General features: G+C 40.0%; 1 protein-coding gene across 1 annotated transcript in view; it reads left to right on the forward strand.

Moving 5' to 3' along the window:
- psd2 (pleckstrin and Sec7 domain containing 2) overlaps positions 1–23,653 on the forward strand; it is a 110,496-nt gene that overhangs the window by 71,460 nt on the left and 15,383 nt on the right. The window contains exons 4-8 of the mRNA XM_088933030.1: positions 4,839–5,033; positions 5,360–5,440; positions 6,509–6,621; positions 16,732–16,790; positions 19,894–19,983. Coding sequence (XP_088789156.1) covers positions 4,839–5,033; positions 5,360–5,440; positions 6,509–6,621; positions 16,732–16,790; positions 19,894–19,983 — 538 coding nt within the window. The remainder of the gene's footprint in view (positions 1–4,838; positions 5,034–5,359; positions 5,441–6,508; positions 6,622–16,731; positions 16,791–19,893; positions 19,984–23,653) is intronic.

Genomic DNA, 23,653 nt, shown 5'->3' on the forward strand with positions numbered 1-23,653 from the left:
AAACACAATTATGTTATAATTATTCAGAACATTCTAAACGGATCATAGATTTTGTTGCTCAGTAGTTTTTTTCAATAGTTATGAAACACATACTGTTATTTTAGATGAAACAAGTTGCTCAGACTGATTTGGGGAGAAGAACAGAGTAAAGAAGCCAATTCATAGATGGGGATTATTAGGAGGCCATGATTGGTAAAGGCCAGGGGGAAATTTGTCCAAGACACCGGGATAACACCCCTATTGTTTTTGAGAAACGCCCCAGGATTTTTAATGACCACAGAGAGTCAGGACCTCGGTTTTCCGTGTCATGCGAAGGACAGCGCCTTTTACAGTATAGTGTCCCCGTCACTATACTGGGGCATTAAGACCCTCATAGACTGCAGGGTGAGCGACCCCTTCTTACTTTCCCTACTGAAAGTAAAACTGTAAGAAAAGTCTCACACAAGCAAAATGTTGATGTCTAAAAAGAGAACACTTTATTCTGTAAGAACTACGATACCATTCCAAAAGAGAGACTAGAGTTCAAGTGAAGTCAAGACAGTGAAGACTTGTACAATATATCCACTAGCAAGCGCAGCCACTCCCATCACGGCGAACTCTGGCTTAGGTCCCCAGGGCCTGGAACGCTCGTCATCTAAAGAAATTCAGACGTACCCGAGACACATTCCAGAATCTTAACTGAATAGACATAAAGAAACCTTTGTTAAATGTCCTGAACGTTTTACAGGGGTATAGGTATGGCACTTCTGTTTTTACTTAGCATCCAAAAAGGCTACAAAAATAAGAATGAGAAAAGTTCCAAACACGGCTACAATCACAGTATCTTAACATGATATTTAATTTTACTTTTGATGCTTAATTTGCCATTATTTGCACACTCGGCCATGGCCATACCACATTACGCACAAAACAGCTGTTGGGATTCTACCTTTCTTCACAGACGCTTTGTGAGACTGGGGATTTTATTTGCCAAAACTATAAGCTTTGAAAATCTCTGTGATGGGCTGGTGCGCCCCGCAGAGTTCAGCCTCGCATTGCGCCCTGCGCTTGCTGGGACTCCTGTCTCACCCACACCTCAGTATTAAGTGCATTAATGAGTTGTGAAAACTAAATCTAGTGATTAAGGGTGTGTAGGTCTGTCAAAAAATCATTTTTAACTTCTATTTTAGTAACAAACCAAAAACTGATGATGTTGCATAATTAAATAAAAATGAAATGGTGGGCTTTTCAGAACCCTTTTACAGTAAATACTTTTTAGGAACTGACAACAATTCAACACGCTTAATGATTTTACCATAAAGAGTAACCAGATGACATTGGTCATTCGTGGAATTCAGACTTCAAAATATTTTACAAAATAATGGAAATTTTAAATTGTAGGTACTGTAGATGAATAAAAACTTCACTTAAATGAGATTATAGCAACCGCAATTCACGTAAATTCAATACCAGATCAACAGCTGGTTGGTATGGCTACTGCAGTGCTTGTGTACGTTCAAGGTACTGTTAGTGCAATTCTTCATGCCCCAGCTGAAAACTGCTTATAATACAGCCTGCAGCTAGTGTAAACCTCCTTCCAAAAACCACATGCCCTCCATCCTGAAACAGGCCACAACTGGAGTGCTGGCAGACGCGTTGAGATCTTATAATCCTCTAGAAGCAGTGCTGGTAAAGGCGTGCACTCCAGGAGGAAACAAGGACAGCTTTACCCATGAATAAAATAAGTCTCAATACAGTGCCAGCGTGTGCCCCATTAATGACGTATAACACCTGAATACTTTAATTGAAATACAAGAAAGCCAAAATAGCTTGCTTCCCCTTCAGTGCCACAAAACCCCAAACCCATTCCACAGTCTTTCCCAGTAACATGAAATACTTGACAGACCCAAGAATGTCACTACAAGGAACTGCTGAAAAACACCAAGCACTGGGCTTGAGCTAGGACATCACAACAGATGTACGGACAGTTCTGGTATAAGACATTCACCTTAGAGTTACCTTCCTCTCTCTTTCCAAAACAAGAGAGCTGATATGTGGTAACTTTAGTATTTGAACTATGGCTGACGTTGCATTATCCAGGTGGGGCTGCACACTGGTGGTGGGGGAGGGGAGTCCCCATTACCTGTAAAGCGCTTTGAGTGGAGTGTCCAGAGAAACGCTATAGTCTAAGGATGATATTATTATTTTCATAGTACTACAGCTGTATGCGTTATCCCATTGATTGTCATTATTAATTCCTCTACTTCTTCTTGTTCAGACATTTTCACATTAATCACAGTTATATATACTTCACTATTGTATATTGTGTTTATATGCCATTATAGATGTGATATTGGTATGATATTTTAGAAATGTAGTGTTGTTTTCTACACGTACAATACGATATATTTTGTAGCAGTACTTATGTGCTCAGATTAATACTGCTGGTTAGTGATATTTTCCCAGGGATACATGAGTTGTGTTTCACCACAGCAATGTTGACGTTTGGCCCCAGTTATGCTGTTGTGCCGGCTAGTGTTCACAGCAAGGCCAGGTCCTTCTTGATGTGCCACAGGTAGAGTTGTGTCACAGATTGAGTAGTTTTTGCCTGGAGACATGCAGTGGTAGCTGTGGAGGGAATGTAATGTAAACACTGCAGTCAGTTTTGGTGACGTGTTCTGTGTTGACATGCATATTAGGATATTTTTATCTTGAAAAATGACAGAAAGACGCAGCAATAAATCTTATGCAAAAGTCTTTGCCTTGAGAATTTTCGAATGGAGTGAGCTTAGACTGAGACGAGCTGAGACTTGTTTACATCTTTTAACTGCTGTAAGCAACAGAACAAGTTCAATGATTGTTTTGAAAACTTCTTCCTTTAGAAGTGAGAACCAGGAGATGTGCGTGCTGCGAGGCTCCATTAGTGTGGCTGCTCTAATGAGAACTGCGGGTTGTTTGAGATGGGGAAGAAAGTAATTGGGTAATAATTAGATGGCTAGATGACATGCCATTTGAATATACCAGCCGTTAAATCCCATTTAAAAGAAGTGAGGTGATTAAGTACCATCTGCAGAGCTGAGCGGTGAGGGGGAATTTCTCCACAGCCGCTCCTCCCCCGAGAGCACGCCGACAGAGAGCGTGCCAGCCGCGCGTCCCGGAGACGAGGATTTCTCCGAGAGTGCCGCCCGCAGGACTGCGGAGGGGCCTCATGGCATGCCCGCCACTCGGGATTAACAGAGGCAGGGCTCAGTATTCCGTGTGAGGGGGGTGTCAGTATTTTTAATCGTTTCCCCTTTGAGTGCTGTCAGTTGGTATATGTCTCAATCCAGACTGCAGGGCTGTCCCACCACCCGCTGCTGATACTGCCTCCCCAGTTGACAGCCAGATAAACCCCATGGTTTTGCTGTAAACTCTGCCACTGTTTGGGGGTCGGCATGGTATTAAGAGTTTCAGTTTGTCAGCACTCCTTCAAACTTTTACTTTTATTTACAAAGATAACCGGAAAGGTCACAGGAAAACCCATCACCTGACCTTTTCTGTTTACTGTGTGTCTTTTCTTCATATCTTTATGTTTGCAGATACCGATGTGTAGTTGTATTTTTATTATCTTTTTCACATACCTGTACTGCTGTTTTCACATACTGAGCCAATACTGTAAATGACTGTGGATATCTTACTTTAAAGTTTTCAGTTTAAAATGAGTTTAAAAAATGTAAACACCATAGTTCTGTAGATACATTTTTTCTTATTTCTTAAATGTTAAACAGCACTGATGTCAAAGACACTGATTGTTAGAGGGAGACGCTAGTGGACAAGGTGTCAGGCAAGGTGCCTTCAGTACTAGTCAGGACTGTGACTTATACTGTAGATCACTGTGTTCTCTGATCGCACTGATCAGCACAGGATAACCTAAGCAAGATTTGTCTCTTTAAAAGTAGGATATACAGTAGCCTAAATACAGATGATAAGCTCAAGGAATCTGTGTGATCTTGTGCACTACGATCCCAAAACTGTACATACAGTATAATGCAACTGTTGCATAAATATTGAGTGGTCAAGGTATGGAGAGGACAGCATGTTCTCACATGCTAATCAACTCAGCTTGCAGTGTTCTACTTTTACTCCAAACCAGGTATCTGCCAATTTATAGGCAACCTGTTTCTAAAGATTGGGAAGAACCGAAGCAAATGTTCAGTCAAGAGACCTCTGATCCTTCAGGGCTGAAAGGTACCTGGACTTTGGTCCCAAATTCTAAATTACTAATAAATCACTTAATTTAATTGTGAAACAGATATACTGACTTTTGTGTTATATGGTGTCCCATTGCATGTTCCCTAGTAGTTGAAAACTGTGCATGTTCATTTTTAAATTGACTACATTCTGCAAATATCTCCATGAGTCTTATGGGTCCGAATGTTAGAAACCTCAGCACATGAAGAGGTTTGCATCCCTGCCTTCTAGCTGCCCAACTTGGTTTTATAGGTTTCTTTTCATCTCCAGCTTCCTAAGAACAAGGAAAGGTTACAACTTGTCAGGCCGACCATGAGCTAAAGCTGTGACGAGGGTGATAGTGTGTGGGATTGCACTGCGAGTCCCAGCAGACTTGTGTAGGATTGAGAGCTGGGGATCACTGCAGCCAGGGAAGGTGGAAAAGTCTCCTGCGGCACATTGCCTTGCGCTGAGAGAGTAGGGAATCCTACGAGTTTGGCCAGCGGATGTATAATGAGTGCTGTAATGACATGCCCGTTAGGTAGTTAGTAGATTTTAGAGAGGGGTAGGGCTTCCTGAGAGAGGTACCTGCTTTCTCTCGCAGTAATGTGACAGAACTGTGACCTTTGCTGTCCATCTTGCTGCTGCAGTGATGCCAACCTGAAGGATGTCCTCTCTGACTCGGACTCCGAGATGGGCAGCATGGAGCAGCTGGAGCACGGGAGCACCGATACGCTCGCCAATGGCTGCAAGGCCGACACCGAGGCTGCCAGAAGACTGGCCAAGCGGCTGTATAACCTCGAGGGATTTAAGCGCTGCGATGTTGCCCGCCATCTTGGGAAAAAGTAAGTGTGGTACCTGCAGGAGCAAAGGGCGATGACTGCCGTCCGATGTGTCTGGCTTGCTAAAGGAATTTCTTGTCTTATATTCGACTTTTGCGTTCAGAATAACTGTGAGCTCAAGTGTGCTGGGTGTTTAAGGCTCCTCTGGCACGGAAGGGCAGTTCAAACTGATTTTTCTGTGGATCTTTTCTGTTCAGGGATGTACAGTATTTTAGCCCTGAGTTCATTTCCAAGTCTCAAAGTGGATTGGTGATCTGTCTCTCTGGCTTTTTCACAAGTCAAGGTGTGCACTGCACAGATCTAACAGTCTCCCGTGCTTCCCTGCACAGCAACGAGTTCAGCCGGTTGGTTGCAGCAGAGTACCTTAGCTTCTTCGACTTCACTGGCATGTCCTTGGACAGAGCTCTCAGGTGGGTGACCATCACATGCTGTAGCCGATGTCTCTCTCACTTTTCCTTCCATCTTTGCTCTTTCTGCTGAAGTTTACATTGGATCTTTTCTTAACCCCTTGGCACTTATTAGAGCCCTAGTAGTCGCCTGGAGGACCTGAACACAGGAGTCTGTCCTGTTTTCTGCACTGAACCTCATGGAAAACATTTAATAGAGTAAATTTTAATATGTATTATTAAGTCTCAAGACTTCAAATAGTCCCAGACATTGAAGAATCACTTACGTAGGAAGGTTAGGGCAAACAATGTTTTATTTTTCTAATTTAAGTAAAGAATGGAATGTGTTCTGAACTAATTTCTCTCATGTACTCTATGTTCCCCATGATGGTTTTGTCATATATATAGCAAGCAAATATAATTAATTTTGCTTTGTAAAAAGATAGTCTTTTCGAAAACAAGAATTAATTTTTAATTTTGCTGTCCACTTCTGTTAATTTTCACAACATCTTCACCCACTCATTCTATTCCTTTGAATCTCTAATATGATTTCTGTGCAGTACTCTGTGGTAATGTCTAATATGTAAAATAACTGTTCTTTAGAAGCACTTATTAGATAAATAAACATAACACCTTCACAATGTTACAGTTCTGTGTAAAACATCCAAACTGTAACCAGACTAATTTTTATCTAATACTTATGCTCATTTAATGTATTGGTTTAATAAACCTGGAGAGTTTAACCCATGAGCTTTGTTCTGTGTGTCTTCCTTCTGAAGTGCATATGAAGTGCAGGGAGAGAGAGTCCTGTACGTATTTGACGGTATGGAAAGTCTGACCACAGGGGAAGAGTATCATGCATGATAAGACCATAAAGAACTTTACATAAATCGGAGGTTATTGATCCATGAGTGTCATCAAATCTTTTCAGGAAATATCCTGCTGACAGTTTGACATCACTTGGTTTGGCTGCTTGTTTCTTTAAACTACCCTGTGCGAGAAATAATGCTTGAATCTGGTATTCAACATTAGTGTGTGTGAAATGTTTTGGATTTTGCTGAATCCCCCCTGTTCACTGCTCTTGTTGTGCAGAACATTTCTGAAAGCTTTTCCCCTGATGGGCGAGACGCAGGAGAGGGAGCGAGTTCTGATCCACTTCTCCAGACGATACTGCTGCTGCAATCCAGAGGGTATGACCTCAGAAGGTGAGCGCTGCTCAGAAGAGCAGAGAGAAAACCAGCTTATGTCAGATGCTCCTGCACTTTGCCATTGAGAGGATCCAGCAAAACTTTCTTTATCACATCCTTTCTCAATCCACCCCTCTTTTGCAGAACCAAACTTTACACCATGTTCCAATAATTAATTAACACATTAATTAATTCTCTCATGGCAAAACACTGTCAGTAAAGAACATGCAGACGTTACCTATGCTTTGAGTCATGTTGTTTTCCTCTTGTTCATCACCCACAAAACACCTCATCTTTTTTTGACAATGACCATATCTTGAATTTCAGTTCTTGTTCTTCTGCGAAACAATAGTCAGAATAACAGTTTTTTTTCAAATTCTGAAAAATTGAAATTCATTTCAATTATGATAAAGAAATTTAAGCATGTGAATTTCCTTCATATAAAATTGAAACAAATTATACATGTAATTATGGGGTACATTCTACAAAGTTAACTTCTGAATTTGAATGCCATTCTCATTTATGAGTATGTGAATAATGGCTGGACCTTCTACTGCTTCAGATTTAGTTGCACTAAAATGGTCAACAGCTCAAGAGTTCCTCGATTTCATTGTAACAGCACCTGTACTGTCGGTCTCGGGTCATGATCCTCACACTGAACTGCATCACCGTAACTTTTTCCACATCCACGTCTCCCAAAGTTTTTTCTCTGCATTACTGAAGTCACACCAGGCTGGTTTTATTCATGATTAACATCTAATTAAAGACTTTTTAATTTGGGAGAATTTTTGAAGAATTTTGTAGATATCACATTTACATGCACTCATTTAAAAGTAATTAGCACTGATTGCTCTGAATTGCAAGCAGATGTGTGTTTTGAAAACGAAACAGTTGCATATGAATGTTGTGGTAAACTGACTACATTCATTTATTGGAGCTTTTTGATTTTGTACGCTGAAATAATAGAATGCATTTATAGTTTTACTTATGAGATAAGGGTTTTCATTTGTGAGTTTAGGGTACCGTTTGGCAGTAATTGAGGTAAGTCAGCAAAGGAAATATACAAAAAGCAAGTTACCAGCGGCTGAATGAACTAGGTAGGATCATGGAGTGGGATGTGTGTCCTCTTGCACTTCACCAGTAATATGGCTGCCAAAGAGCTCTCTTTTGTTTTGTCAGTCAACATCAAACTGCAAATGTCTCTCTGTGATTATATTAACATCTCTGTCATAGCACTGTTATTGTTTCTGGGCGATGTGAATCACCCGGGATGATGGGATTTTTTTTTAATGATAGAAAAGTGATTTTAGCTTGGTTGAGAAGGCAGTTCTCATTACTCCAAGCCAAAGGTTAAAGCACAGGAAAAAGCACCAATATTGTTCAATCCCAGAAGCGACACTTTATTATTCTTTAGGGATTGGAACACATTTGTTATACTAGAAGCTACTGAAAGAGGTTTATTCCTTGCCTGGAAGGAAATAAGATGTGATCTGCAGACAAATTCTTTGTTTTTTGCACTATGTAGGTAGCGTTGCATATAGCCCAATGTACAGCCATTCAAAAGAGCTACATGAAAGAATAATGAAAAGGATGTCTTTAACATTAGATTTGAGTGAATGGTGTAATGGTGCTGGCTGTGAGAAGCAGGAAGGTTTATTTTAAAGACAAATGGAAGTTCTGGTTACACAGGTATACTCATTGAAGGCTGTAAACTGTGTTGTATATTAATGTACATAAACAGCTGGATTACTAGATGCTGTTCGCCTGTTCAATGGTCCGTTTGGAAAAAGTCAAGACTCCCAAGGCTTCCCTGGGCTGGTTGGAGCTCATCTCTCTAGAAATGTGGAATGGAGTCAGACAGTGTGTGCGGGAAGACCAGCTCTTCCCTGTAATATTTTGTTTTTGTACATTTGATTTCTTTAAAGGTTAAATGGCAAGCAAATGTGATTATATAACACACTAATATGAGACCTGCTCCTATCACCTATCTTCTGAATTGTGAGCTATTGAAATTGGAGGAATTCTGCGTTATGCCTCTCTCTAGATTAGAAATGGCTGATTAATGCACATGTGCCACGAGGAAGTAGTGATCAGCTGTTCTCTTCCAAACAAATCGATAACATTTTTCAGTTTTTAAAAAGGTCTGATATTTGGCAGGAGGAGTGAATGGCTGACCTGCATCACATTTGCTGCATATAACACATTAATCGTCAGTTTTCTTTTCAGTAAAGGATTAATGCTGAATGTACAAAAGAATGTCCCCCAGTTTAAGAAGCTCTCTTCTGGTCTCAAAGTGTCCGGGTGAGCAGAGTCATATGGTCACTGCAGCACTATGGCATGTACTGTACAGTATGTGTGTTTAGTGCATGGAACCAGTGTCCCCTCTGTATGAGTTTGAAACATTTGGTATGATGCAGAACTACTGATGTTATGATCAGTTTGCCTCATTTTCCAAAAGACTCACTGACCCTGAATCTGCAAACATCGTTATATATATTTAAGTATTTAAACAGTCGGACTCCAGGGGATTTACAAGCTTTTTCCAGAGTGTGCTCCATGAATCACAGTAATCCAGACTGTGGTGAAGTGCCAAGGAAGTATATTTTCCAGTGATGTTTATCAAGCTGAAAGTAAGCCCATTACCTGCAGGTTGAAATTGATTATGTAATAGATATTTTAAAGGATGTTTTAAATGTTGAGTAATTAAGAGAAAAATAAAAGTTAAGTTTAAAGTTAAACCATCTTTATTAATATATGTTTGAGCTGACATATATAGTAGCATAAACTGTATAGATGACTTATATAGCAGGTTTTTCTCTGAAAATAAACTCCACACTGGGGTCTTATAACAGTGTGCCCGGTGTTTCTACATTTGTAACATTTGAGTCCCTGATTCAAGTCGTTACAGCTGCTGAAGGTTTGTGTGAACAGCAGATATTGATTAATACAAGATTTTATATTTAAATCATGACGAAAAGTAAAATTAAAAAATAAAAACAAGGTCTTGGCTATGTTTCAACACAAGTGGCTTTGTCACCTGGATATGCACATCCAGCAGGCTACATTGCACCTCTGACACTCTCAGTATCGCTCAGAAGGCATCTTGTTTGTCCAGCAGTCTAGTATATAGTGTCTCTTGCTGAAAGTGGTTTATGGTTTACACTGGCCACACAGAAAACAGATTGGACCACACCTTTAGAGAGTGTCTCAGAGCAGCCATGGTTAAACATCTCTGCGAGATAGCAGGGTTCCCCACTTTCATTCCTAGGGTGGAAAAGCATCGTATAAATGCAAGTAATTATTGTTATTTAATGTAACTTTAGAGGTGCCAATTAAAAAGATATAAGTGTTGGAAGCATTTGAAGCAATATTGTTTATTAGTTTTGCTGTGATAAATATATCTGTTGTAAAGATATCTGTAACATGTCAGATCTGAAACATTGGCATTTGATATTTTTAATTAGTTAAGTCTTTGCGCAGATATATATTGTCAGTGGTCATGTTTACTCTAGTATGCATTATTATATTTGATCTTTCTTGTTTCCTTAAATTTGGCTGTGTTAAGAGCACTCATAGCAAAGAAAGGAAGGAAGAATAACTCACAACACCCCAGTCCCTAGGAGGAAATTGCGTCACCTATTACCACAGATTTATTGTTGCATGTATTGGTGGCAGAACAATTGTGCAGAAAATGAATGAGATCACAGCAGTTTTAGCCACACATTTTAATCAGACCTGATATATGGTGCAATACTTCTTACCCGCCTATTTCTTTCTGTATGGTTTCCTGTTGCTTCTCATGTTTCACACCGAGTCTGGTGCATCTAAGCAGAAACCCGCCCTCGGGGCTCAAAATCGACAGTCGCCTAGGCAGCACCTCATGATTGATTAATGCTTCCTAACACAACCACATGTGACTTGGTCTTCTATTTTATTAGTTTTAGAAATTGTCAAGGTACAGTGCATAACAAACATTGCAGCAACTGAAACATAAAGGTCACTTTTCTGTGGAGCTCAAATAAAACAGTTGTAATTAAGACCACTGAGGTCATTTAGCGATCCAGTCAAGTCATGAAGGACTGGTATAGAATGAAGACCCTATGTACTGGGCCAAGATCAAGAATGCGGACAGTTAAGTCAGAAAGGAGGCCTTTCAGTGTTTGTCCTCATTTGGTTGATAGTGCGTCTTGTCCAGATGTTTCTTGAAGGGATCTGAACAATAGGCTGTGTAGTTTGTTCCAGACCCCCTTAAGTTTCTTTAAAAATATTTTGTACAGGCAAATTAAAATAACAGAAGATACTGTCTAATATACTTTTACAAATGCAGTCCTTCAGATATCCTGTGTGCTTTTTGGCTGATCTCCTTAGGCTCATTGAACTTTTAATTGAACTATATGTTAATTCTCTTTTAAAAATCTTAAATCTCTTTTGCATTCAGTCCTTAGGAATATCCCGCTGTAAGTATAATTGCCAAGGAATCTGGAATATAGAACTGTTACCAATCACTTCACAGCTTGTTTAATAGAATATGGCTCCCCTGTAGCTACATCTTAATAGGTTAACAGCTAGTGCTGTAACAAGCTCACCCATAAAACTCACCCTTAGTTCCGCATGTTCCCCTGTGCTTTAATTCCTGACACATGGCCACTGAAATGAGATGAGTTCTCAAATAAGCATCTGGTATGTGCTTGTACTTTCTAAATGTCTAACTTTGTAGGATATGAGAACTGTTGTTTGAAAAATCTAATCAAGAAAATAGTTCGACATAAGGGTTCAGTTATCCTGAGTAATTAAAATCTCAGTTGGAATGAAAGAGAAAAAAACCCGGGGAGACCCAGGGACTGGGAGAGGGAAACAGTAGGCTAATGATTTTTTTATTCTGGTTAATCTTCTTTTTGATTCAAGAGCAGAATCGGATTACAGCACTTCATTCTGAATGGCCTGTTCAGTGCGACCTCTCTCTCTTTCTGATACAGTTGTGTCTGATAAAACAATTTACCCCCTCGCACACACAGCAGTCTCCGTTTTTGTTCTGAACGCTGCCATTGAAGCACCAGGGTTTCTATTTCGATATCTTGCAAACTCAATTAAAATCCAAACTTGGATTATTTTTAATTGCTATAGATCATGTTTTATGCAATTTGCTAACCATATCTTTATTCAGATGTCCCCATGCCCTGTCTTGGCCTTGTCTCTAAACCCTGGTTAAGGAAGCTGATGTGTGACCACACGCAGTTAGATTTGTCACAGATGGAACCAGTTTCCTCTCCAGCCTGGGCAACATGGGTTTGTGTGTATTAACACTCAGAACTCCTGCTCCCCTGAACTCATTCCTTCATTTGGTTTTACACAGGATCTGCTCCGTGGTAGCACGTGGTGAAACGTGTAGGTGCTAAGACTGCACGCTCTCCGTTTCATATTTTTTGTACTTCCTCCCCACCCCACCCCATTAGTTTTCATTCCAGCACTGTTTCCAGTGTGTCAGGGGCACCTCCTGGCCAGGTCTCATGGTAGCCGAGAGTCTGTTCTCAGCTGGCTGATACGGCTCGGTGGAGGATTGGGATGAATTCACTGAAACAAGGGTGGCAATGTCTTGGTTTTCGGTGGCTCAACTTGTCTGAGCTCACTTAGGTCAAGTACAGGGTGCGGATGAGCCACCACTAACAAGATTGACAAGACCGAAAGAAGTTGCCAGCAGAGGCCAGGATGTCAGTCCGTCACCAGGATGACCTTTCCAGCAATTCTGTTCCCCACGTCTACAGCTGGGACCTGAGGCCACAAAGGCAAAGGCTTAGCCGCTAGTCAGCTTGTAAACCATCACAATATATCTGATCAATATGTTAGGCTTTTTTATATTGTCAATGCATGTTGACAAAGATTGGTCCACTGGAACTGGAACATTTTCTAGTTTACAGTGTGTAAAACGACAGGCTGATTGTGTCGTCATCAAAATATTTACACGTATTTACATCACATCTTGAGGAGTATAGGCCATCAGGTATTGCAGCTCTTTGTATAACTGCAACACTTCACTTCCTAGGCAGAGGGCTACATTTCCAGTAGAGTTAGTCCATTGAGAGCTCATGGTTCCCTGAAACAGAAAATGAAACTGTAGCCCTTGAAAACTAGCTGAGCATCCCTGCCTTAATCAATCAGATGTGGCACTACACTGTGTGTTATAAATCGCCATCGCACTGAGCAGCAGCTGTGGTTTTATTTTCTGTCTTCACAGTTGTTTTTCATATCTCTTTCTTGCAAGGTTCAAAAACAGACCATTGGAATATGCTCAGTAGACAGTTTATGCCATTCAGAAAGCAAATTATGCTCACTGGGATGTGTAATCTGCTCGTTATTGTTTTCCATTCAAATGCTGAGAGAGAAAATTACCTCTTGCATGGGAACATCTCTTAAGTACTCAGCAAAACCTTCTGTTGCATTTTTGTGGTCTGTCTCTTCCTATATTTAGAACCTCTAGGATCTGTCTTCGTGAAATGTGCTAATCAGCTGTAACACAGAATCACACAACCGTGCCCTATTGCTCCACACCCTAATGTATGACTTTGAACATCCATTCAAAGACATGCACTTTCACATCAGTTTGCTTCTAAATATCTTTCTGCGTTATTGTTATTGTATTGTATAGTTAAAACTACTTTATTGTTTGCTTTGGTCACTATGTATCCTCTAGACCAATTAATCAAAGCTCCAATTTAGGAAGAGTACTGGGGAAAACGAGTTAGAAGTGTATTTTTAAAACTATTATCATTATTCTCTTGGCAGATGGTAACCAATGTAATTGAGACCTGAGAGATCATATTTGTTGTCTAAGCACAATATTTACATCTTCTAGACAATGTGGAAAAGCAATATATTTGTGCAAACCAGTATACAAGCCATTAAGATAAATAGTTTAAAGTATCAAATTTAAATTGGGATATAATGTTTAAATGTGCAGTGCACTAGTTAGAGTGAAAGTTATTGGTGCTATGAAATCAGAACAGAGAAGAGCAGCCAGATATGTTCTGGGGCTGAAGCAAATGTCCTACAGGCTGAAAGAACTGAACCTTTTTACCCTTTTTAATCATGAATAGAAGGCCATACAAGGGGACATGGAGCAAATATTGAAAATTCTCCAAAGCATTCATCAAATCAGATCGGTGGACGTCTTCAAAATAAACCATGAAACAGGAGCCAGGGGACACATTGAAAACTATAATTTCTAATTAAAATTGAGAACACTTGAGCAGTGACTAGTATTTGTCTATCCAAATGAAGACAATGCCCTGGATTCTTACAAGAAATGAGTGGATGAGATCTTTGGATCAATTGCATTTCTTCTAAACAGCTTTCTCTGTTTCCAAACTTTGACCTGTTCTTTTTACAGCGTAGCTTTGATCAGCCACTGAATGGAACTCCGGTACTGAGCAGTTTTGATTTCTGGGGTACAGAAAATCTGGAGTGAAAAGATTAGTGAGCATGGCAGGAGGGATTGTAGGGAGAAATAAGACACAGAAGATATGCAAGAGTGGAGTGGTCGTGACAGTGACAGGTTAAAAATCAGGGTTTTGAATTGGATGCTGCAGCAATAGAGAGCCAAAGAAGGGTCTGGAGTAATGGAGCAGCATGAGAAAGACAAGGCATTTCTCTGAATCGTGGATGGGCTGGAGTGCGTGGCTGGTGTAGGCAGGGAAGCCAAGAGGGAGTGTGGGCAGATCAGTACCGAAATCTGAACGTGGAGCTTGAACTTGAACTTTATTGCCATATGTAACCGGTACATGTACTGGTACAATGGAATTCTTACAGAAAGTCTCTCGATTGTTAAAACAAGTGTAAAAACACAAAGTGCAGACAGTGCATCAAGACAATATACAAACAAACAGCAGACAATATACAAGTAAACAAGTAAACAGTTTGAATGTAAACAATGCAGACATGTAAACAATGACTGGAGATGTGCAATAAATAAGAAATCATGATGAGGTAGATGGTATAGGTGTGGTCCGAGGGGCATGGCTAAATGTGTTCGCCAGTCGCATTGCTTGTGGATAGAAGCTATTGAAGAATCTAAGAAGCTGTGTGGAAGTTCTGGTGAGGAAGAGGCAGAACCTGCGAGTGTTGAAGGACTTGTCAGTAACTGCGTCAGAAGAGTGTCAGAAGAGCAACAGGAGGAGGGAGAACCTGTGAGGGGAACAGGAGAAGGCAGGGAGTGAGTAGTGAGTAGACTGACAAGAAGAAGTGTTGAAGTAACATGGAGGTTCAACATTTTTGGGATGAAGCAGGCAAAGTTATCAGATGAGATACAAGAAGGAAGGGGAGGGTTGTGAAGCGAAGAGCTTATGAAGATTGCTGGAGGAGGACGATTGGATGACAGAATAAAAATAGGATTGTTTGGCAGAGGTTAGAGCTGAAGAGAAGGATGAGAGAAGAAAGAAACTAAAGCAACATCCTTTTTGTGATGTGTTAACTGTAACCTCCATGTTAATCTCTGTAATTTTAGTGTGTGATATACTGCATTGAAATATATAAGTTAGCATTTTAAGCTTATAAGATTTACTGGAATGCATTTGAATTAAAATTCTCATTGATAAACGTAAATAATGTTTGAAATTAAAATGGAAAGAATGCCCAGACTCTGAGCAGCAACAACTGCAACTAGACAATTCTTGTAACTATCAAGTCTCTCACATTGGCTATAAGGAATTTGGAATTGTGGTATATTCTTCCTTACAGAACAGCTTCAAGTCAGTGAAATTTAAGGGTTTAATTGCGTCAGGTCCTGCCATAACATTACAATGGAGTTTAGTTGCATTCAATCCAAAAGGCAAATTTTCTTCAGGATTGTTTTAATGTACAGCCCACTTTTAGCTCAGCTTCTAAATCTAAGGGTTCACATTCAGCACTTATTCACTTGTCGATATTTACTGGTAGATCGTGTTATTAATTTTATAATCCCAATGTACTGTACCTAATGTCTTTGTTATGCTTTGTGTCAAACATTAAATCAGGTTAACTCGATTTTTACTAAGGCTTTCATGAAGATCTATTTGCATTTTAGATCTAAAATGTACAGGAAAATGGATCTGCCCTCATTTCAGCAGTATGTGCTCTGTGTGAAAACAATTCCGAAGTGGACCTTCCTTCTTTCAAGGGTCGTGACTCAGAGCAGCCGCTAAGCTTTATTCTCAATTGATTGTTGCTTCAACCCACATCTTTAATGCCAGTGTTCAAATATTGTAAGGACTTCTGCTTTGAGAAAGAAGCAAAGGCTTTCTAAACACTACTGATATAAAAAATCACACTGGAGACCAGTTTAATTCCTAAGTCTTCTAAAACTGCACATTACTGCAACTACAGTAGCCCTGCTTTTATTCTGACTTTGAATTAACTCATTCTTGCGTGGTGGACCAACATGTAAAACCTATTGTGTTCCTTAAGAAATATTTAATGAACTTCTCAGTAGCATAGGATCAAAATGTGCTAAGTAATTTCCATACATATTAAGAAGGCAGTTGTTGCGTCATGCTCAGGAATTACGTGCTTGCTTGCGCAACTGCTAGAAGCAGACGCTGGACTTGTGTTATTGAAATACTTCCCTGGATAAGTGCATCTCTCCACAAGATATCTGCAGTATGCTGCAGGCAGAAAAGAGCATAATAGCAAAAATGTATTGAGGAGAAATGTGTTTGAACACTCAGACTGTAAAGCCCTCGCTTTAAGTGGAAGAAATTAACCTCCATAATAACAGGAGGTCAAAACAATTGTAGCCTGAAAGCCCCACACTGCTGTTTCCAGCATGATTACTCTTTTCATCCATATCATTGTTGATTGTTATTGTTGCACTGTAATTGCCTTCCTCTTAACCCCATGATGGTCAAACACAGCACTTTTCCAATGAGAGAGATGGAACCCATTTTGGGTTAAATCACAAAATGATTTGATTAACTATAGTCAAGATAAATAGCAGCATGGTTCCTTGTCATACTGACCTGCACTCCTCCACACTAGCAACAGCAGTGGCGAATTGCATGCATTACAAGTTATTTTGTTATCTCTGACTGTATGTTTACCGCTATGAAAAGTTGGACAGCAAGCAGAGGAGTTTAATGTCTTTGTGTTTTGTGTTTGCAGATGGTGTCCACACTCTTACATGTGCTCTGATGCTTCTCAATACGGATCTCCATGGTCATGTATGTACAAAATCTGAGATCACTTTGTATCTTTAAATTCTTTTTTTTCAATGCTCTTTTAACTAATACAGAAAGCTTTTCTTAAAACTTTTATTTTTATTGTGCTTTAGTTTTCCCAGCTTTCGCCCTCAGGAAACACAGAAAGTCTTTTCATAAACAGCTGAGGAGGTTCATCTCAGAGCTCCGGTGATCCATTCAGAAATCACGGTTACATGCTAGGTTTCATACATAAGAAGTTTGATTTTGCTTTTGCAAGAAAAGTAATAAGAATAAGAGGATTACCGTTGCTTTGTGACTAAGGCCCTGTGTATCTTCTCTTTTTTATTTCTTCAATGTCTGTAAGCAGCAGGCAGTGCTTCAGGAATGCGCAGGGCAGGGCTAATCCATCTGTGTGTTCCAACATCATAAAAAATGCATACTGTGCACATTTGCTTCTAATAATTTCTATCCTTTCTTTGTCCCTGACTGCTCCTGGATCCTTACACCTTATAACCACTTTCAGGTGGTAAGTGCAGTTTAGTTCTGCTTCGGCACACATCACCTGCAGCTCTGAACAGGGCTGTGTTATGAGTGTCTTTCTGTGAACACCAGACACCACATGTCTTCTTCAACAGTGAAACCCTCTCTTATCAAAGCAAGTATCAAACATAATTCCAGTTATTTCTTCTTGGAGGTTTCCTCTACATAGACCAAACTTGACTAAATCCATGTTTTTAGTTGATGTCCCAAAACAAAAGATAACTGTGTTAATCTCAGGAATGACGAAATCAGGACGCAAAGAGATTTTTGGAGGAATGTCACCAGATTGTAATTGTCATGTTTTTGTGAATTATAGTTGAAGCCAAAGGCAAAGGTGGAGCACTGGTGTAGATGCCTTTGTGAGTTAATGCAACACTGAGAGTTCAACCTCCAACAAGTCAGACAAAAACTTCTTGATTATACCACATTGTAGTTAGTCTGTGGTTATTGAGAATGGATTTAAGTCTGCAGGAATTATTAGTTTTTTTTATTTTTAGATGTTTTAAATTAATTTTAAAAGAGTAAGTATCAATCACATTTTTAGTTCATTAAGCACCCAAGAGTCCAGCTGGAACGAGAACCGTGAAGACTTGCATTAGGAAGCCCTGCATCTACCTGACACAGCCGCCTATATGTGTTTGCCAGCAGCGAATAACATGAGAAACTTCTTCCACGGCAGTAGTGAGGTCACCTATTGTGAGCCAGCGGAGCAACTGAACAGCGCCATCTAGTGGTTGACCTGTAGAAAACTGGATGTGTAGCTTCTGATTGGCTCTCATTGTATTACCAATAGTTGCAGTAGTACAAGCGAAGATTAAAGTTATCTGGAAAAGGATTTGCAATAAATGGAAAACTTACTTTTACTTGAATATCCATCTTTAAAATGGAAAATATATTTTAAATTATATTTATGTTTAATTAAACCATTTTCACCATTCTGTATTTTTTTATGTACTATATATGTGTATTGTGTTTATTATGGAATTAATGTGGCAGTCTTGTGTATGTATCAACAGCAAGCTTTCTGTCACTTTAGGCAAAATATTTTAAGAAACATCCTAGACTCTAGACTCAAGACTCTAGGTTGTTAAAAATGAAATGGAATAAGGAAAACATTTCTGAAAGGCAATGATGTTAAAAATAAATGTCTTTATTATATGTTTAAAAAACATTTTACTTCATTTCATTTCAATTTTACTTCATACTTTCATTTGGTTCGGTGTAGTGATTGTGTCACAGTTCACCACATGCAGTGCATCATTACCAGTTTTGGATAAATCTGACCCAGAATGCTGAACCACTTGCTTTTTTTGATAGTATCAGGATTATACTATAGCTTGTACTGTATGTACAAGTATGTACTGGTGTTGATTAAATCATATTTTCAGATTTTTTTTTAAAAAAAAAGACATTTTCCCATTTATCTTCAAGATAAAAGTGGTATAAAAGACTATGACTATATTCCTATAACATTTCTGTTGCTTTTACCAGGCCTTCCTTGAATGGGAAACACATTCCTAATGTTGCAAGCCAGGCCACAGCATGTGAACATCTTTTAGTCACTTTTAACTGCTGTACTTGAGAATATCTTTCAGGTGTTTCCTCATCCGCAGGAGTAACCAGGTGTTAGTGTTGTGTGGCAATTAAACCTATGAAAATGGCCCTTAAATTCACAAATAGCACATATCCTAGAGAGCGGAGTACTATGTACTATAGCTTGTGCAAAAATAAGGTAATAAAGTCTGTTGGCAGTAAGTTACAGGGGCTTCATGAATTAATATGAAAACTTTTTTTAAAAATCCAGGTTAACACTAGGATTTGATCAGAAGAAATAGAATATTTTGCACTTTTAAGAATTTGTAGCCTTAAAAAATCATATTGTAATGCTGAGTAAATTTTGAAGTGCAGCTAAAAGTGAGTCAAGCAGGGAGCTCAATTAAACCTACACATATGGCCGAGGAACACCCAAGCGTACATCCACTGTCTTCCTTCTATGTGTGTCATCACACCCTCAGCAGAGCACCCCATGTGTTCTGATAATTAGAGCACAGCAACGTCCCGCGACTACAGAGGGCGGGACTTGTACAAATGTGTCAAACCCTCACTCTCGCTGTGCCTTTGCCTCCTCCTCCCCACCCCTGCCTGCCCGTCTGGGTTCACTCGTGGGGGAAGAGGCACCGTGCAGCCCCTGGCCCACTGGGGGCAGTCCATCCTGCCTTGGGCAGGCCGCTCTGAGGGCAACACCAATGGTCAAGCAGAAAAGCGAAATGATGCTCTAATACAGGGCAAAGGGCATGAGTTCTCTCTGCTGAGATGAAATATTTCTGTTGCTGTATACAGTGAGTTACCAGTTGTCTGTGTTGCCTCATTACATAGCTTGCATACATGTTCCTACGTTGCAAGCCCACCCCGCTAATTTCATCGAGAACAAACGAGGTTTTGGTGGAGAGTCAATGTGAAATGCTTTCATAATTTCACTGTTTATTTATTCGTGCATTCATCTCTTGTTGGTGCATATTAAAAAAGGTGCAAGTCTGCTCTGGAGAGATTACTTAAAGCTAAGTGTGCCTTCTGTTTATTACAGAATATTGGGAAGAAAATGTCCTGTCAGCAGTTCATAGCCAATCTGGATGGTCTCAATGACGGCAGCGACTTCCCTAAGGACCTGCTGAAGGTACTTTCTTTTCTGTAAAAGCTGTTCTAAGAATATATAGTGTCTAGATAGTTCGAATGCCCTCTGCTCTTGTTTTTAACCTTTCATATAAAATGAGCGTCTGAACTGGCAGTCTGGAGCCGGTCGTAAACTGACATCCCACACACCAACTGGAATTCTGAGGTCTTTCCTGAAGGCTCTTCCCACAGGGCTGATGTAGATCCCAAGCCTGTGAGCCTTTGACCCTGTTGAGATTTGTCACAGAAGCCTTGTGACTCTGTCTGCAGCTCTCTTGAGAGCTCAGTGAAAACCTCCAATTTCATTTGTTTCTCACTGGTAAATATATGGTATACCCATAAATATTAAATACTGATATTGGAAAAATAAAATTGATATTTCAACAATGTCTTAACATGTGAGGCTCTAAACAGGGATGGAAAGAGTGATCAGAAACGACCTTTGTATCTGCATGTACAACTCACATTTCATTTCAGGAATTCATTTTTCAATGGAATTCTTTCTGTAAGTAAGAATTCCATTGTACCAGTACATGTACCGGTTACATATGACAATAAAGTTCAAGTTCAAGGTAATATAAAGGTGCACAATTATCAAATTAGGATTAATGTCAAGTTTGTGCTAACTCTGTACATCACAGTTAGGTAGTTTGAACCAGGCTTCAGCACACCTGCTCCTTTCCATGTGCTTTGTTTTCTCTGGAGTGAAACAAAAGGGTTTTCTTGAGAAGATTTTTTCAGGAAATCAGCACAATACTTAATGGTATGCGTGGAGTATAAGCAAAAGAAGGAAGCAGTTCTCATTGTTCCAGCTACAAACAAGAATGTTTTCCGTTTCTCTTTTTTGTGCCATTTAAAGCATTGCTTATTGATTGTCAGTTTTAGCTTGTGGTTCTGCTTGGTTGGTTGTGCACATGGAGCCTGGCTTCAAATATGTGAGAGATTTCTGCGCAGGGTGGTGGGTTAAAGTACTGTGTGCATGGTCAACATTAATTAAAAGGCAAAGGTGAAATGGATCCTTTCTGAGTGGGGTATTACTTATTCATGCTCTGAATATATTACAGCTCTGCTTACCATCAGGTTTGCTTTATATAATAGACTCAGAGAAAACCCTGTCTGGGGGTATCATGGAGAGTGAAAGGTAAGAGGGCTTCTGTATCTCCCAGTGCAGTTCTGCCTTTTCCTGTCTCCTTTACACACAGCTAACAGTGGAAAAAGCAACCAGCCAAGTACAAGAAAGAGACGCATCTGTCTAAATATGCTCCGCTAAAGGAGATTTAAGCTAGAGCTTTTCTCTTTTTTGCATCATGTTTTAAAATATTTTAGATTTATTTAAAAAATCCAAAATGTAGCTTTACCAGTACTGAAAGTTAAGACTTCAATGCTGAGAGGATAAGGACAAAGCAGTTTACATTTTCCCAGAAAGCAGATATCTGATTCTTTTACTGTCCCCCCTTGTATTGATTTCCCACTTGATAAGCTATGAAATATATTTCTGTCACGCGTCTCTTCTGTAAGGAATGGTACAGGGCTTGATGTCCTGCCAGACAGGCTTGTTTGCTAATTGCAGACATCGTTTTTCTTCCAGACTACCATCCTCTATTTTGAATTCAATGGGAGTTGCAATAAATTCTGTACTGTGCAGTTGTGCCCAGCCTTTAGGAAGATTTATTTCCCACTTGCCCAATTTGTTTGTGAATGTGCTGTCAGGCCCATTGTATCTTTTAACTTTTACTGCCTGCCCGTAACATGCCTTACTGAAAGCCCTAGCTGAATGGAAATAGCAGAGGAGATGTAAATCTGAGAAAAGCTGTGTAGTCTGGTCAGCATTAAAATAACAGGACAGGTACTTGTTACGCTGTTAATAGTTATGAACCATAGTGTCTGTATTGGAATGTCTTTTGACATGTGCTGTACAACATGTTTATCAAACACTAAGCAGTTAATAAGGACATATAATAGGAAATATCACTAACGAGAGGAGACCATTCGGCCCATCAGTTTCATTTACTGCTTCTACAGATGTTGAGCTTCCAAATTTGGTATCATCTGCAAACATGACTAGTTTGCCAACTAATCCAGAATCTAGATCGTTGACATAAATTAAGAAGAGTAATGGTCCTAATACAGATGCTTGTTGTACTCCACTAATTACATTACCACAATTAGGAACAAGTAATAGGTTTATTCCATGCTGAAAAAAAGAAGAAAGAAAACAACAATTTTGGCTGTGGAGCCTTCTTCAGGTGTGAGAAAGACAAGGCAGTAAGCAAAGGTAATGTAGCGGGAGAACAAAGGCTGGGAGAGAGGAGGAGCGAGAGGTGGGAGCAGGGGACAGAAAGAGAGGCCAATGAAGAAGTGTGAAGTCAGAATAGCTGTAGAGAGGTGTGAAATGAAACTTCCAATGAATGGAGAAAATTTAGAAGAGTAGTCTGTCATTAAGAGAAGGGGGAAGGTGTGATCCTAGCTGCAGGATAATTTTGGTTTCGTTAGTCTTTCTGATGTTTGAGTTAGGAAAACCATCTTAGAGAACACAGACGGAGAGATTAGAGTGGTCATGGCCGTCAGAGGTGAAATGAGAAACAATGGGCTTGGAGAGATCTTTAATCTTCACAGCCCTGACATGTTCTCTGAAGCGGTCTCCGAGTCTCCTTCCTGTTTCTCCAATGTAGATGGCTGGGCATTTACTGCAAGAGATACAGTAAATAAGGTTGCTGGAGGTACAAGATGCCATCTAGGTGATCCGGAATTGTCCTGAGGGGCCTTGAATGAGTGTGGTGTTAGATGTGTACTTGCAGGTGATACAGCGAGCTCTGTTGCAAGGGAAAGTGCCTGGTGTGGATGTTTGCTGAGGGCGGTCAAGGGAGCTTTGAACAAGAAGGTTGCACAGATTTAGGTGATCAGCATTATGAGATGATGGGGCGGTCAGAAAAGAGGGCCCCAATGGAGGATCATCCTGTAGGATGTTAAAGGTGTCATTAATAGTCCTGGGGATAGGTAGTGTGTTGGGGTGGTAGGGAAGAACCAAAGGAATGCGGTTGTTACAGCAGGAGTTCCTGATTGAGTTGATGGTCCGAGGGGTGTTTTTGGCTCGGGCAAGGGCCCTGTCAATAACACTGCTGGGGTATCCTCTGTTGGTGAAAAAGGCGTACATTTTGAGGGCTTGGTTCTTGGTTCAAGTAGATTGATGGGGTAGGGTAGGAGTAGAAGATTAATTCAAGTGGGTAGCTACATGGGCTGCAAAGGATCAGGTAGGCTGCTGAAAAGGGAAGAAAAGAAACACTACGTTTTGACCGTTGAGCCTTCTTCGAGTGCATGTGAAGATTAATTTTTATGCATTCTGATGACACTTGAAGAGGAATCTGGCTACACTGATTCAGTACCATGAAAGTCATGAAGACCTAATGAGCTTGAGAGAAGTCAGAGACATGGGAGCAGATAAGTATTGTAAGCATTAACATCATTGGACATAGACGTCTTCATGGAAGTATACTTGTTTTGTAAAATCCTTTCTAGATGGGTTACAGTGGGAATTCTAGGGACAAGGGACATGGCACAGTTTCCAAATTGAAAACAGATATAGTTTAGATGAAGTACATACAGATGATTAAGATGTATACAGACTGCAGTAAATCAAGACAGGTTTTGAGAAAAATGACTGAAGTTGACTCTTT

Source organism: Atractosteus spatula, chromosome 14 (genome assembly GCF_055471065.1).
Source record: "Atractosteus spatula isolate fAtrSpa1 chromosome 14, fAtrSpa1.hap1, whole genome shotgun sequence".
Taxonomy (NCBI): Eukaryota; Metazoa; Chordata; class Actinopteri; order Semionotiformes; family Lepisosteidae; genus Atractosteus; species Atractosteus spatula.